Source organism: Suncus etruscus, chromosome 16 (genome assembly GCF_024139225.1).
Source record: "Suncus etruscus isolate mSunEtr1 chromosome 16, mSunEtr1.pri.cur, whole genome shotgun sequence".
Lineage (NCBI taxonomy): Eukaryota > Metazoa > Chordata > Mammalia > Eulipotyphla > Soricidae > Suncus > Suncus etruscus.
This window is the reverse complement of record NC_064863.1, coordinates 33,839,630-33,854,727: the sequence shown is the minus strand read 5'-3', so window position 1 is coordinate 33,854,727 and position 15,098 is coordinate 33,839,630. Positions and strand designations below refer to the sequence as shown.

General features: G+C 48.9%; 2 protein-coding genes across 2 annotated transcripts in view; both read right to left on the bottom strand.

Annotated features, from left to right (window-relative positions):
* The window catches only part of UBE2K (ubiquitin conjugating enzyme E2 K), a 53,846-nt gene extending 52,569 nt beyond the window's left edge, over positions 1-1,277 (bottom strand). The window contains exon 1 of the mRNA XM_049790181.1: positions 1,155-1,277. Coding sequence (XP_049646138.1) covers positions 1,155-1,217 — 63 coding nt within the window. The 5' untranslated portion in view covers positions 1,218-1,277. The remainder of the gene's footprint in view (positions 1-1,154) is intronic.
* LIAS (lipoic acid synthetase) overlaps positions 1-15,098 on the bottom strand; it is a 939,974-nt gene that overhangs the window by 752,838 nt on the left and 172,038 nt on the right. The window lies entirely within an intron of this gene.

The window sequence follows — 15,098 nt, the reverse complement described above, 5'->3', positions numbered from 1 at the left end:
GTCTGAAAAGAAAAGTGCTAGAGCCTGCTGTTTTCCTCACCTTCCACAAACCCACCACCACCACCACCAACAACAACAACTACTCAACTCACCCTTTTACCTAGAGGAGAGGGGGAAATTTTCTTTAAGTTTTTTTTCTTTTCTTTTTAAAAAACTTAGTATCAGAAAAGGCGGGCTGAGGGAAAAGGAGGGAGGGAGGGGGAGAGTCTGGAATTCATTTCCGATCTTGGCGCCCCTCTGCCACCAGAGTCTCCCTAGATGGGAGCCCCCGTCCCCAGCACCCCACTTAGGAAAGGGAGCTGGTGTGTGTGGGTGTGTCTGTGTGTGTATGTAGTGTGGGGAAAGACAGACACGTCCAAGTGCTCGATGGGACCCCGTCCTGTGTGTGTGTGTGTGTGTGTGTGTGTGTGTGAAACCTCTGAATGCTCGAGGGGTCCCCTCCCCAGCACCCCACTAATGGGAGCTGGGGTGTGTTTAGTGTGGGGAAAGATAAGACACCTCCAAATGCTCGAGGGCCCCCCCATTCCCAGCACCCCACTCGGGTAAGGGAGCTGGTGTGTGTGACACCTCTGAATACTCGAGGGGCCCCCCTCCCCAGCACCCCACTAAAGGGAGTTGGGTGACTGTGTGTCGTGTGGGGAGAGACCAACACCTCCAGAGGGCCCCCTCCCAGGCACCCCACCATAAAAGGGAGCTGGGATGAGTGTGTGTGTGTGTGTGTGTGTGTGTGAGTGTGTGTGTGTGTGAGACACCTCCACACCTCCGAATGCCCGCCTTCCTTTCATCCAGGGCCGAAGGCGACTTGGGGTTGGGGGGGGGGGAAGGCACCCCTTAAAGAAAGAAAGGAAGGAAAATGAAAAAGAAGTAGCGAAGGCCGAGCGCGGGCCTCCCGACCCGACGCAGTTGCCCCTTCCCCCCCCCCCCCCCCCCCCCCCGGCGAGGCTCGAGGCCCGGCCCGGCCGCCTCAGGGCGCCTCGGGCTTCACCCCGCCGGCCCCACGCCCGCTGGGGGCCCCCAAAGCCCGCAGCGACGCGGGGGCCTCAGGGGCGGGAGGGAAGAGGGAGGCGGCCGCGCTCTCCGCCGCGGGCCAGGGCGGAGGCGGCGCCCCCGGCACACCCGGGTCTGGGCCCCGGCACCCCGAGTGCGCGGCTGACCTCCTCGCTCTTCAGCACCTCCTTGAACTCGCGCTTGATTCGCTGCACCGCGATGTTGGCCATGGCTCCGCCCGCAGCTGCTGGTCCGTCCCCGCCTCGCCGCCGCCGCCGCCGCCGCCGCCACCGCCGCCTCCTCCCTCCACTGCTCCCTCCGCCACCGCCTCGCTCTCCCGCGACGACGATTCGGACCCGCGCCCGCTCCCGCCGCCAATGCCGCCGCCGCTCCCGCCGCGAGCGGAGAATCACCTCAGCGCCCGGCCACCAAAATGGCGGCGGCTCCGCGCATGCGCACGACGCCGCGCGGCCCGGTCGGGTCAGGCCGGGCGCGCGCAGCCGCGAGCGCGCGGCAGCCCCGCCCGCGCCTCCGCCTTAGCCCCGCCCGGTCGCCCCGCCCACGCCGGCGTCTCGGAGAGGGGGTGCGTGCGTGCGTGCGTGCGTGCGTGGGGCGTGGCTTCGCGTCCTGAGGCCCCACGCTCCTCACGCCGGCCTGGGGCGGGCGGGCAGGCAGGCAGGCTGCGCACCGGAAGTGCCCCTCATTCCGCGCCCTGCCACCGAAGGAGCTGCACGCGCGCGAGTCTGCGACAGCTCCACCCAGGCCCAGCCGGTCCCACCCGGAATCCACCGGCTCTGGCTGCCTCAGATGCCGAGGAACCCGCCCTCTCCCTCAGACCTCCTTCTGGGAGAGGCGGCTGAGGAGAGGGAAGCCCTGAGGAATGGCTCAGCTTTTGTTCTCAGGCCCCTTGTGACGGTGCCCACACCCCTGGTTCCGCCACCTGCTGGGGCAGCCTGCAGTCTGGTTTTGGGGGTCCCTGAGGGGACTGGCTGGGAGATGAGAGAGCTCGTGCAGGGGAGCTGACTTGGATGCTGCTTCCCCCCCTCTCTAGTCCCAGGCTCCCAATGGCTTCTCTGGGCCCCCCGTAATAATGAGTTCCCTCCAGACCTGAAACTTTTCTAAAAAAAAGGTTGGGAAATTAGAGGACTCCCCAGAGAGCTGCTTACACACACACACACACACACACACAAAATCTCTCACTATTGCTGGGGGACCCCTTCCCCAGAGCCCCAAGAAAGAGGAGAGAAGCTCCACTACATACACACACGAATGCTGAGGGAATCCTCTTCCCCCAGGGTCTGGAGAAAACTCAGCAATTGGTTTTCTGCACTGCTCTGGGGCCCTGGACAGACAGACAGGCGCACACACTATTGCTGGGGGACCCTCCCCCAGGGTCTGCAGAAGACTCCACGATTGGTTTCCTAAGCTCAGTTGGCACTGATCAGGGCCCCTAGCAGGACACACACACACACACACACACACACACACACACACACACACACACACATTCACACAATATATTGCTGGGGGACCCCTTCCCCAGGGTCTGGAGAAGACTCAATCGGATTTCTTTTTTTATTTTTTTTTTATTTTTATTTTGATCATAGTGGCTTACATATTGTTGACAATAATATTTTAGGTACATATTTACATAAAATCAGGGGGGATTCCCATCACCAAATTGTCCTCCCTACACCTCCGTTTCTGTCCTACCTCCCATTTCCTTTTCCCTCACCCCAGGGCGGCTAGAATATGTGGTCCCCTCTGTATCCAACCCACTACTTAGTAGTCTTGCACCTGTTTGGTCTTGATGCCTCCCTTATTTCCCCCTCTAACTGGAGGCAGGACTAGCTAGTTCAAGATGCGTGGTTTTGTTTGAAAAAGAGAAAAGTGATAAACTGGGGTAAGAGTCTAATACCCCGAAAATGGGCGGAGTCCTTCTAAAGGCTCTTATCATCAATTTGGGAGATGGAGAAAAAGAAGGTGAAACTCTCCACTAGTACCAAAAGAAGTATCAAATAACCAGTGAGGGCTCCAGCTATATCGATAAGCACCTCAAAGAACAGACAAAACAAACAAACCAACAAAAACAAAAACAAAAACAGACAAACAAAAATCACGCCATGGTCTTGAATTGAGAAACATGGCATAGCACATAGAAAGAGAAGAAAGGAAGAGTGAAAAAAAAGTAAGTATAATTGGGGACAACACTTTCAATAATCGCACCCAAACAGAGAAATCGACCAAAATAGATAGGTAAATCAAAAATAATAATAACAATAATAAATAAAGGTAATATATATATTTATATAAAAAATAACCAAGGTTTTGTGCTTTTTTGTATTTGTTTTTTTCCCTCCTGCCCTGGCACAGTAAATATTGGGGTCATTCGAAAAGGAATTCACTTGGCCTAAGTGATATGGGGTTTCTCCGTCCTTGGAGCATACTGTCATGGGATCAACTCTAGACTTTGTTCAGGATCAGGGTCCTTTACTTTACCGGTGGTGTTTTTTGTTTTTTTTTTTTTTTTTTGGTGTGTGGAAGACTTCTGCTCTGTGTTCAGAGGTCTCAGTATCTGCACAGATCCTGAGGTGGGACTTATGATGAAGTCAGTCTTTGTGGTTCTAGAGGTTCTGTTACCTCAGTGTCATTTTAGTCCATCTTCTGTGGTTGATGATCTTGGTCTTTGCACTGAACCTAGGGTGGCACCTAGGATAGCGTCTTTCTTTGTGCTTCCAAAAGCCCCATTCCGTTACCATTGTCTCTGCCAGACCTTTGGGACTGGGGATCATGATTATTGTGCAGGTCATATTTCAAACCCTAAACTAGGACTCTTTTATTGGTCCCAAGATGTATACAGTCTGGTCATGGTTCTAGCAGCCAGTCATCTGCAAATCCCGATCTTGGTTTTTGGACCTACCAAAGGGTGCCAAGACTTCTGGTTTTGTCTTGTCGTTAGTTGGTAAGGTAGGCTAATCTGCTCTAAGGTCAAGATGTTCAGGATTTCTTTTTCTTTTCTTTTCTTTTTTTTTTTTTTTTTTTTTGGTTTTTGTGCCACACCTGGCTGCGCTCAGGGGTTACTCCTGGCTGGCTGTTCAGAATTCGCTCCTGGCAGGCACAGGGGACAATATGAGATGCCAGGATTCTAAATACCGTCCTTCTGTGTCTAAGGCAAATGCCCTACTGCTGTGCTATCTCTCCTGTCCCAAAGTATAATATTCTTGTCTTTTGCTTTTTTTTTTTTTTTTTGGTTTTTGGGCCACACCCGGCAGTGCTCAGGGGTTACTCCTGGCTATCTGCTCAGAAATAGCTCCTGGCAGGCACCACGGGGGACCATAAGGGACGTAGGGATTTGAACCAACCCCCTTAGGTCCTGGAACGGCTGCTTGCAAGGCAAATGCCGCTGTGCTATCTCTCTGGCTCAATCAGATTTCTTTCTTTCTTTCTTTCTTTTTTTCAATCAGATTTCTAAGATCAGTTGATGCTGTTCAAGGCCCCAAGAAGGAGAGAAGAGAGAAGCTCAACTCCGAAGAGCCTGCAGAAATGGTTTGTAGGTTGAATTGAAAAAGGCTGCAGGGCCGGGCGGTGGCGCAAGAGGTAAGGTGCCTGCCTTGCCTGCGCTAGCCTTGGACGGAGCGCGGTTCGATCCCCCGGCGTCCCATATGGTCCCCCAAGCCAGGAGCAACTTCTGAGCTCATAGCCAGGAGTAACCCCTGAGCGTCACAGGGTGTGGCCCAAAAACCAAAAAAAAAAGAAAAGAAAAGAAAAGAAAAAGGCTGCTGGGGGAGCCGGAGAGATAACATGGAAGTACCGTATTTGCCGGCGTATAAGACGACCCTTAATTTTGCAGTTAAAACATAGGTTTAGGCCTATATTCGCTGTATCACACAGAACGTTCCTGTGCTGCATGTGTTCCTGTGCTCATGTACCTCAGTGAACCAATCACAACAAGCAAAGGTTCAAAGGTTATACTGTCATAGACTTCCTCTCTGACTCTGGCCCATCTGAGCAGGCTTTTTACAGTGCAGATTCAGTACAGAACAGTGTCTAATTTGCATGCATAAAAGCCTACTTGGATTGGCTGAGTTAGAGAGGCGGTCCTAGCAGCCTGACAGTGATTGGTGCAGAATCGAGTTGGAAAATTCATTTCGTGGCAATATTCAGACAATTTTCGTTTAGCGGCATATTGAAACATTTTTCGGGATATACTCGGTGTATAAGACGACTCCCGATTTTCAGTTGGCTTATTTTTTTGTTTCAAAAGTCGTCTTATACGCCAAAAAATATGGTAGAGCATTTGCCTTGCGTGCAGAAGGATGGTGATTCGAATCCTGCATTCCATATGGTACCCCGAGCCTGCCAGGAGTGATTTCTGAGCAGATAGCCAGGAGTAACCCCTGAGCACCGCCGGGTGTGGCCCAAAAAAACAAAAAGAGGAAGGAAGGAAGGAGGGAGAGAGGGAGGGAGGGAAGGAAAGAAGGAAGGAAAGAAGGAAGGAAGGAAGGAAGGAAGGAAGGAAGGAAGGAAGGAAGGAAGGAAGGAAGGAAGGAAGGAAGGAAGGAAGGAGAAAGGGAGGGAAGGAAAGAGGGAAGGGAGGAAGGAAGGAAGCCCGGAGAGAGAGCACAGCGGTGTTTGCCTTGCAAGCAGCCGATCTAGGACCAAAGGTGGTTGGTTCGAATCCCAGTGTCCCATATGGTCCCCCGTGCCTGCCAGGAGCTATTTCTGAGCAGACAGCCAGGAGTAACCCCTGAGCATCGCCCGGTGTGACCCAAAAACCAAAAAAAAAAAAAAAGGAAGGGAGGAAGGGAGGGAGGGAGGGAGGGAGGGAGGGAGGAAGGAAGGAAGGAAGGAAGGAAGGAAGGAAGGAAGGAAGGAAGGAAGGAAGGAAGGAAGGAAGGAAGGAAGGAAGGCCCGCAGAGATAGCATAGCGGCGTTTGCCTTGCAAGCAGCCGATCCAGGACCAAAGGTGGTTGGTTCGAATCCCGGTGTCCCATATAGTCCCCTGTGCCTGCCAGGAGCTATTTCTGAGCAGACAGCCAGGAGTAACCCCTGAGCACTGCCAGGTGTGGCCCAAAAATCAAAAAAAATAAAATAAAATAAAATAATAAAATAAAATAACACGGGGCCGGAGAGATAGCCTGGAGGTAAGGTATTGCCTTTCATGCAGAAGGTCATTGATTCAAATCATCCCGGCACCCCATCTGGTCCCCCAAGCCTGCCAGGAGCGATTTCTGAGCATAAAGCCAGGAGTATCCCCTGAGTGATGCCCTGCCAGGTTGTCCCAAAAACCAAAAAAATAAAAAGAAACAACACAATGTGGGGCTGGAGCAGTGGCACAAAGGGTAAGGCGCCTGCGTTGCCCACGCTAGCCTAGGACAGACTGCAGTTTGATACCCCGGTGTCCCATATGGTCCCCAAGCCAGGAGTAACCCCTGAGCGTCACGCTTAACTGGGGGCCTGAGCGATAGCATAGCGTTGGGGCTTTTGCCTTGCACGCACCAACCCCGGACAGACTCCGGTTCAATTCCTGGCATCCTATATGTCCCCCCAACCCCCCCGTACCTGCCAGGAGTGATTTCTGAGCCAGAGCCAGTTGTAACCCCTGCGTACCACTGGGTGTGGCCCAAAAACCCTAATAAATAAACCTCAAAATCAGGAGCCAGAGCAATAGTACAATAGGTAAGGTTGCCTCTCTCACAGTAAACCCATTGGATCCAGCCCTGAGTACTGCCACGTTAGGCTCTAAACCAAAAAAATAATAAAAATTAAGGGGCCTATAACATGTCCAGACTTTTCCCTTCATTGGGCCACATGCCATAGTTGACTTGAGGCTACTAGAAAAGGAATAGTGAAGTTACTAGCTGTGGAAAAAGAGGTTGTGTGTAATTTAAGGGAACCTTTAAGAATTTCTTCTCATAAGAAAAATATATGCCCCAAAGATAGGAAGGGGAGAGGGTATTGGGAGAATAGTAGGGTGGCGTGAAATCTGTACTAGTGAAAGCTGCTGTTCATTGTATGACTGACTCAATCATGAGTAGTTTTATCTGTGGGGGGGAAAAATGACGACGTTTTAATCTTGTAACCGCAGTATTTATTTATTTATTTTTTTTTTTTTTTTGGTTTTTGGGCCACACCCGGTAACGCTCAGGGGTTACTCCTGGCTATGCGCTCAGAAGTCGCTCCTGGCTTGGGGGACCATATGGGACGCCGGGGGATCGAACCGCGGTCCGTCTCCTAGGCTAGCGCAGGTAAGGCAGGCACCTTACCTCCAGCGCCACCGCCCGGCCCCGTAACCGCAGTATTTAAATAAAATAATATTAAGGAGCCTAGCAGTAGTACAGTAGGTAGGCATTTGCCTTGCATGCAGCCCACCCAAGTTCAATCTAAGCACAGCCAGGAAAAACCCCAGAGCAGCACGATGTATGACCCCAAAATGGAACAAAACAAAATTAAAAGTCAGGTACTTAACCCAGTAGTGTCTGGAAGCACTCAGCCTGTGCCTCATTTCTCAGGTAAAAAGGAGCCGTAAGGAACCGGAGAGATAGCATGGAAGTAGGGCGTTTGCCTTGCATGCAGAAGGACGGTGGTTTAAATCCCGGCATCTCATATGGTCCCCTGAGCCTGCCAGGAGCAATTTATGAGCATAGAGCCAAGAGTAACCCCTGAGTGCTGCCAGGTGTGACCCAAAAACTGAAAAAAAAGGAAAAAAAGGAGCCATAAGAGGAAATATTGAGAAGCTCTGTTCCAGAAAACGAAGTCAATTTCTTACTAAATAAGGCCAGATAAACAGTACAGGTATACAGCTATTAAGTGCATGCCTTACATGGGGCTGATCCCAGTCCAGTCATCAGATCCATATGATCCTGTAGGTCACTGGTAATTCCTGTCATCACAGGATCTGAGCTACACTACATCTTAGAACCCTCACATTAAACCATCATTGGGTTGGCCAAGAATCCCCAGAAGTGACCGGGGCTCCCCTAGCCCTAATTAGAAGGCCCAATTGCCAAAAGAAAATTCTTTTATTAACGATGTATTTTTCACTTTGTCTTTGGACCATACTTGCCATGCTCAAGGGTCAATTCTGGTGTTGCTTTGGGGAACATATTCCATACTAGGAATTGAATTTGGGTCTCCTGTAAAATGTGTTCCAGCCTATCCAGCTATCTCACTAGCCCTCCACAATACTTTTTTGTTTTGTTTTGTTTTTTGGGGACCATACCCGGTGATGCTTAGGGATTACTCCTGGCTATATGCTCAGAAATCACCCCTAGTTTGAGGGACCATATGAGACACTGGGGATCAAACTGGAATCGAGGTCCATCCCCCTGGCATCCCATATGGTCCCCCAAGATGGGCAATATCTGAGTGCATAGCCAGGAGTAACTCCTGAGAGTCAAAAAAAAAATGAAAGAAAAGAAAAGAAAAGGAAGGAAGGAAGGAAGGAAGGAAGGAAGGAAGGAAGGAAGGAAGGAAGGAAGGAAGGAAGGAAGGAAGGAAGGAAGGAGAAATGAACACTGGTGGGGGCTGGAGTGGTAGCACAGTGATAAGGCGTTTGCCTTGCATGCAGCTGACCCAAGACAGACCTGAATTCAATCCCCAGCATTCCATAAGGTCCGTTGAGCCTCCCAAGGGCGATTTCTGAGCGCAGGACCAGAAGTAACCTCTGAGAGCCACCGGTGTGGCCCAAAAACAAACCAAAAATATTAAATAAAATCAATGAACACTGGTAAAGGGATGGGTGTAGGAACATTGTAGAACTGAAATTCAATCCTCAACAACTTTTTAACACTGTATCTCACAGTAATTTAATAAAAAAAAAAAGTTAGGGTCCAGAGCAATAGCACAATAGGTAGGGCAATTCCCTTGCACCAAAACACCAAAAAATTTTTTTATTTTAAATAAATAAAATTAAGGGGTTGAAGTGATAGCACAAGCAGGTTGGGTGTTTTCCTTGCATTCAACTGATGAAGAATTTGATCCCCAGTATCCCATAAGGTCCTTCAAGCCTACCAGGAGTGATTCCTTTATATTTCTTTTTGAGCTCAGAAATCGCTCCTGGCTTGGGGGACCATATGGGATGCGGAAGGATCAAACTGCAGTCTATCCTAGGTCAGCCGCTTGCAAGGTGAACGCACTACCGTTGCACCACTGCTATCGCTCCGGCCTTTGGAGCCCGCAGTTCTAGTTAGCTGCGTGCAAGGCATATGTCCTACCACTTACGCCACAGCTCCAGTCCAGGAGTTATTCCTAAATGCAAAGCTAGGAGGGAGCCCTGAGCATTGCATGTGCCCCATAACCAAAAATAAATAAATAAATAAATAAGTGAATCTTTCCTCTTGGAAAATTGTAAATTTATAGAAAGTTGCATTGATTCTAGCACACTTCACTGTCACTAATGTTAACATTGTGTAACTTGGGCCCGGAGAGATAGCACAGCGGCGTTTGCCTTGCAAGCAGCCGATCCAGGACCAAAGGTGGTTGGTTCAAAGCCCGGTGTCCCAGATGGTCCCCCGTGCCTGCCAGGAGCTATTTCTGAGCAGACAGCCAGGAGTAACCCCCGAGCACCGCCGGGTGTGACCAAAAAAAAAAAAAAAAAAACATTGTGTAACTTGACTACTAGGGCAAAAATTAAAAATAAGGGCCCGGAGAGATAGCACAGCGACGTTTGCCTTGCAAGCAGCCGATTCAGGACCAAAGGTGGTTGGTTCGAATCCTGGTGTCCCATGTGGTCCCCTGTGCCTGCCAGGAGCTATTTCTGAGCAGACAGCTAGGAGTGACCCCTGAGCATCGCCGGGTGTGGCCCAAAAACAAAAAAAAAAAAAAAAAAGAGAAAAAAATTAAAAATAAAATTTTTTATGATGCTGTTAACTAAATTATAGAATTTAGGGACCAGAGCATTAGTACATGTGGTTGACCCAGGTTTGATCATTGGCTTCTCATATGGTCCCCTGAACCCTGCCAAGAGGATTCTTGAGTGTAGAGTCAGGAGTAACTCCTGAGCATTTCCAGATGTGGGCTCAAAACCCAACAAAAAATTATGGAATTGAATTAGATCTTATTCACTTAGATCATTTTAGGTCTAGGATATGAATATGAATACCATGTTGCATTTATTTTTCATTATGTACTATTTTGGGGGTCATACCCAGTGGTACTCAGGGATTACTGCTGGTTCTGCACTCAGGAATCACTTGGTGGTGCTGAGGGAACCATTAGAGAAGTGGGGGATAGAACCCAGGTTGGCTGTATGCAAAGCAAGCACCTACCCACTGTACTATCACTCCAGTCCCCAAAAGTTTACTTTTTTTGTTTGTTTGTTTGTTTGTTTTTTTGGCCACATCTGTGGCACTCAGGGGTTACTCCTGGCTCTGTTCCTGACAGGGAGTAGTGGTGGCGCAGCAGTAGGACATCTGCCTTGTACGTGGCTAACCTAGGACAGACCACGGTTTGATCCCCCGGCATCCTATATGGTCCCCCAAGCCAGGAGTGATTTCTGAGCGCATAGCCAGAAATCAAAACCAAAAATAAATAAATAAATAAATAAATAAATAAATACAAGCTCCTGGCTCAGGGGACCATATGGGATGCCGGAGATCCAACCTGTCCTGGGTCAGCTATGCGCAAGGCAAACGCCCTACCATTGTGCAACCATTCCAGCCCAAGTTTACTTTTTCTTTTTTTTTCTTTTTTTTTTGTTTGTTTTTATGTCCATTTATTTATTTTTATTTTATTTATTTATTTTTTTTTTTGGTTTTTGGTCACACCCGGCGTTGCTCAGGGGTGACTTCTGGCTGTCTGCTCAGAAATAGCTCCTGGCAGGCACAGGGGACGACCATATGGGACACCGGGATTCGAACCAACCACCTTTGGTCCTGGATTGGCTGTTTGCAAGGCAAACACCGCCGTGCTATCTCTCCGGGCCCTACTTTTTCTTTTTGTTTTTGTTTTTTGGGCCACACCTGGTGACTCTTAAGGGTTACTCTTGCTATGCACTCAGAAATTGCTTCTAGCTTGAGGGACCAAATGGGACACTGTGGTGTCGAACCATGGTCCATACTAAGTCATCTGCATGCAAGACAAACACCCTTCCGCTGCACTATCACTCCGGCCCCCAAGTTTACTTTTTAAACACATTGTCATGGCAAGAGAAATAGGATAGCGTGTAGAGAATTTGCCTTGCATTTGGCTGACCCAGGTATGATCCCCAGCACCCCATATGGTCCCCTGAGCCTGCGAAGAGTGAACCCTGATCACAGAGTCAGGAATAAACCCTGAAATGGCCAAGTGTGGCCCCAAAACAAAATAAACATTGGGCTAGAGTGATAGTACAGTAGGTAGGGCGTTTGCATTGCATGTGGTCATCCTGGAATCCCAAATGGTCCCCCAAGCCTGCCAAGAGTGATTCCTGAGTTTAGAGCCAGAAGTAAACCCTGAGCCCCACCAGCGGTGGCAAAATAAAATAAAATAAAATAAAATAAAATAAAACAAAACAAATGGTAGTATGGATCTACATAAGCTATACTTGAAAAATCAGTAGATAGCAGAATGGGTGTGGTAATGTCTTGCATCCTGCCAACCTTAGTTCAAATCCCTGAACTAGATTAGGAACTACTCCTGAGCACAGCCAGGAAAAGCCCTCATGTACCTCTGATTGTGACCCCCAAACAGGAAAACAGAAGACAATTGGTCCAGGGAGATGGTTTAATCACCCACACCACATCCCAATCCCTGCCAGGAGTGATTCCTTAGCTCAGAGCCAGGAGATATCCCTGAGCTCTGCCAAGTGTGGCCCCCAAACAAAAAAAATTTAAAAAATTTTTAAGCTGAGGCTGGAGTGGTGGCACAAGTTGTAGGGCATTTGCCTTGCACTAACTAACCTAGGACAGATTGCGGTTCGATCCCCTGGCGTCCAATATGGTCCCACAAGTCAGGAATGATTTCTGAGTGCATAGCCAGGAGCAACCCCTGAGTGTCACCAGGTGTGGCCCAAAAACAAAACCAAAATAATTTAAGTCATAATGATATATCACATATCATCATGTATATCATCTTCTGTATAAAGGAGGAAAGAATTTTTTTTTGTTTTGGGGTCACACTGGTGGCGCTCAAATGTGGCTCTGGGCTCTGCACTCAGAAATCACTCCTGGAAGGCTTGGGGGGCCATATGGGAGACCGGAAATTTTAACAGTCAACCACTTTCAATGCCAAAGTCCTACCCACTTTGCTATTGCTCCAGTCCTGGAAAGAATATTTTTGTCTAATGTTTGTAAATCTATACAATATAACAAGAAAAATATGTATTGAAAACCGGAGAGATAGTAAAGGGAGTTAAGACACTTGCCTTACATTTTGCCAACCCTAGTTTGAATTCCTGGTAACATATACGGTCCCCCAAGCACTAACTGGGACACTTCTGAGCACAAAGCCAGAAGTAGCCAGAAATAGTTACCCAGTCACATTCTGTGTGACCTCAATCCATCTTATTCCCCACATACACACACACACACACACACACACACACACACACACACACACACACACACACACATATATGTATATGTACACATATACATTCCTGGACCTATGGTATAGAATATATATATATAAAACTGATATATAAAACAATACAATAAAGGGGCTGGAGAGATAGCATGGAGGTAAGGCGTTTGCCTTTCATGCAGGAGGTCATCAGTTCGAATCCCAGCGTCCCATGTGGTTCCCCGTGCCTGCCAGGAGCAATTTCTGAGCATGGAGCCAGGAGTAACCCCTGAGCACTGCCAGGTGTGACCCAAAAACCACAAAACAAACAAACAAACAAAATACAATAAGGCCAGGAATGTAGTTCAGTGTGACGCCATGGGTTTGGTTCCCAGACCTCCCCCAAACTGACAGTAATGTTATTTATTTTTATTTGTTTTGAGGGCACACCTGGTGGCCATACCTAGCTCCATTCAGAAATCACATCTGGAAAGCTTGGGGGACTATATAGGATACTGGGGTTAAACCTGGATTACTCACATGCAAAGTAAAAGCCCTACCTGCTGTGCTATAACTCTGGTCCCAGTAGTATTATTTCTAAGAATGGCAAAGTAGGAGACTTGATTCTGTGTATTGTTGGACATTTAACTAATCAAAACTAGTTTTTATTGGTTATTATGGTGATGGTTCCAGGAACCACCCCCAGTAGTGCACTGTAGGGGACAAGGTTTGCTTCCAGCAGCACTGAGATAAAACTCAGGACCCCACACATGCAAGATATATGCAGTCCCACTTGAGCCACATTCCCAACCCCCAAAGTAAACTAGGGAGAGGGGTTGACTTCATATTGACTCTATATTCAGGGACCACACTAGGCCATGTGAGGCTGATGAGATAATACAACACTTAAGGTGCCTGGAATGTACTTGCCTCGGTTTGATTCCCAGTGCAACATATGATTCCCTGGGCCTTCCAAGAATGATTCCTGAGCACAGAGCCATGAATAAGCCCTCACCACAGCTGGGAGTGGCCTCCCAAAAAGAAAGCAAAAATTATGGGCCAGAGTGATAGCACAGTGGTAAGGCATTTGCCTTGCATATGGCCGACCTAGGATGAACCTGGGCTTGATTCCTGGCATCCCACATGGTCCCCGAGCCTGCCAGGAGAGATCTGAATGCATAGCCAGGAGTAACCCCTGAGCGCTGCAGGGTGTGGCCCAAAAACCAAGAATGTGGGACCAGAGAGATAGCATGGTGGTAATGCGTTTGCCTTGCATGCAGAAGGATGGTGGTTTGAATCCCGGCATCCCATATGGTTCCCCAAGCCTGTCAGGAGCAATTTCTGAGCACAGAGCCAGAAGTAACCCCTGAGCACTGCCTGGTGTGACCCAAAACAAAACAAAACAAAACAAAAAAAACAATCCAAGAATGTGTAAGGAGGGGGCAGAGAGATAGCATGGAGGTAGGGTGTTTGCCTTGCATGCAGAAGGACAGTGGTTCGAATCTGGCATCCCATATGGTCCTCTGAGCCTGCCAGTAGAGATTTCTGAGTGCAGAGCCAGGAGTAACCCCTAAGCACTGCCGGGCATGACCCAAAAACAAACAAACAAAGGAATGTGTAGGGACTGGAGAGATAGCATGGAGATAAGGCATTTGCCTTGCATGCACCCCTAGCCTGCCAGGAGCCATTTCTGAGCGTAGAGCCAGGAGTAACCTCTGAGCACTGCCAGGTGTGACCAAAAACAAACAAAAAAGAATGTGGGGCCCGGAGAGATAGCACAGCGGTGTTTGCCTTGCAAGCAGCCGATCCAGGACCAAAGGTGGTTAGTTCGAATCCCGGTGTTCCATATGGTCCCCCGTGCCTGCCAGGAGCTATTTCTGAGCAGACAGCCAGGAGTAACCCCTGAGCACCGCCGGGTGTGGCCCAAAAAAAAAAAACCAAAAAAAAAAAAAAAAAAGAATGTGAAGGGTCCAGAGAGAGAGCACAGTGGTAGGGTGTTCATCTTGCAAGTGGCCTAACCAGGACCAATAGTAAGTTCAAATTCCAGCATCCCATATTGTAGGGTACCTATCTGAGACCCACCCATTTCTGGGAGGGGTCTTGGGAACCGGATAATAGGTGTGACTTTACCTGCAAGACCCGGCCCATTCCTGGGAGGGGTCTTGGAATAGGTAGATAAACCCTGAAGCCAGGGGATTAAGGGGCTTTTGCCTTTGGCCCTGCTGGGCTCTCGGAGGAAGATGACTGAATTATAAGATGCAGGGCTAAGAATGGCCGAATGCTTAAAAGGTTATGAGATAGGCCACACACACGTGGTGGCTAGGGCCTAAATAAAGATGATTCTTCCTGAAGCCTGCCTGTGAGTGAGTGATTATGCCGATTACCTGGGCCTGGAACCCGCTGGCTAAATGGGGTTGCAGAGCCATGTGGCCTGAAATGGCATCCATCACCATCCAGCGCCATCCAGCCCCATCCTTAATTATTTCATGCTACACCATATGGTCCCCCATGCCTGCCGGGAGCGATTTCTGAGGGAAGAGCCAGAGTTACCACTGAGCGCAGTCAGGAGTGGCCAAAAAAAAAAAAAGAATATGTAAATCTTTTGTTAGTTCCTGTTAATATCTTTATTA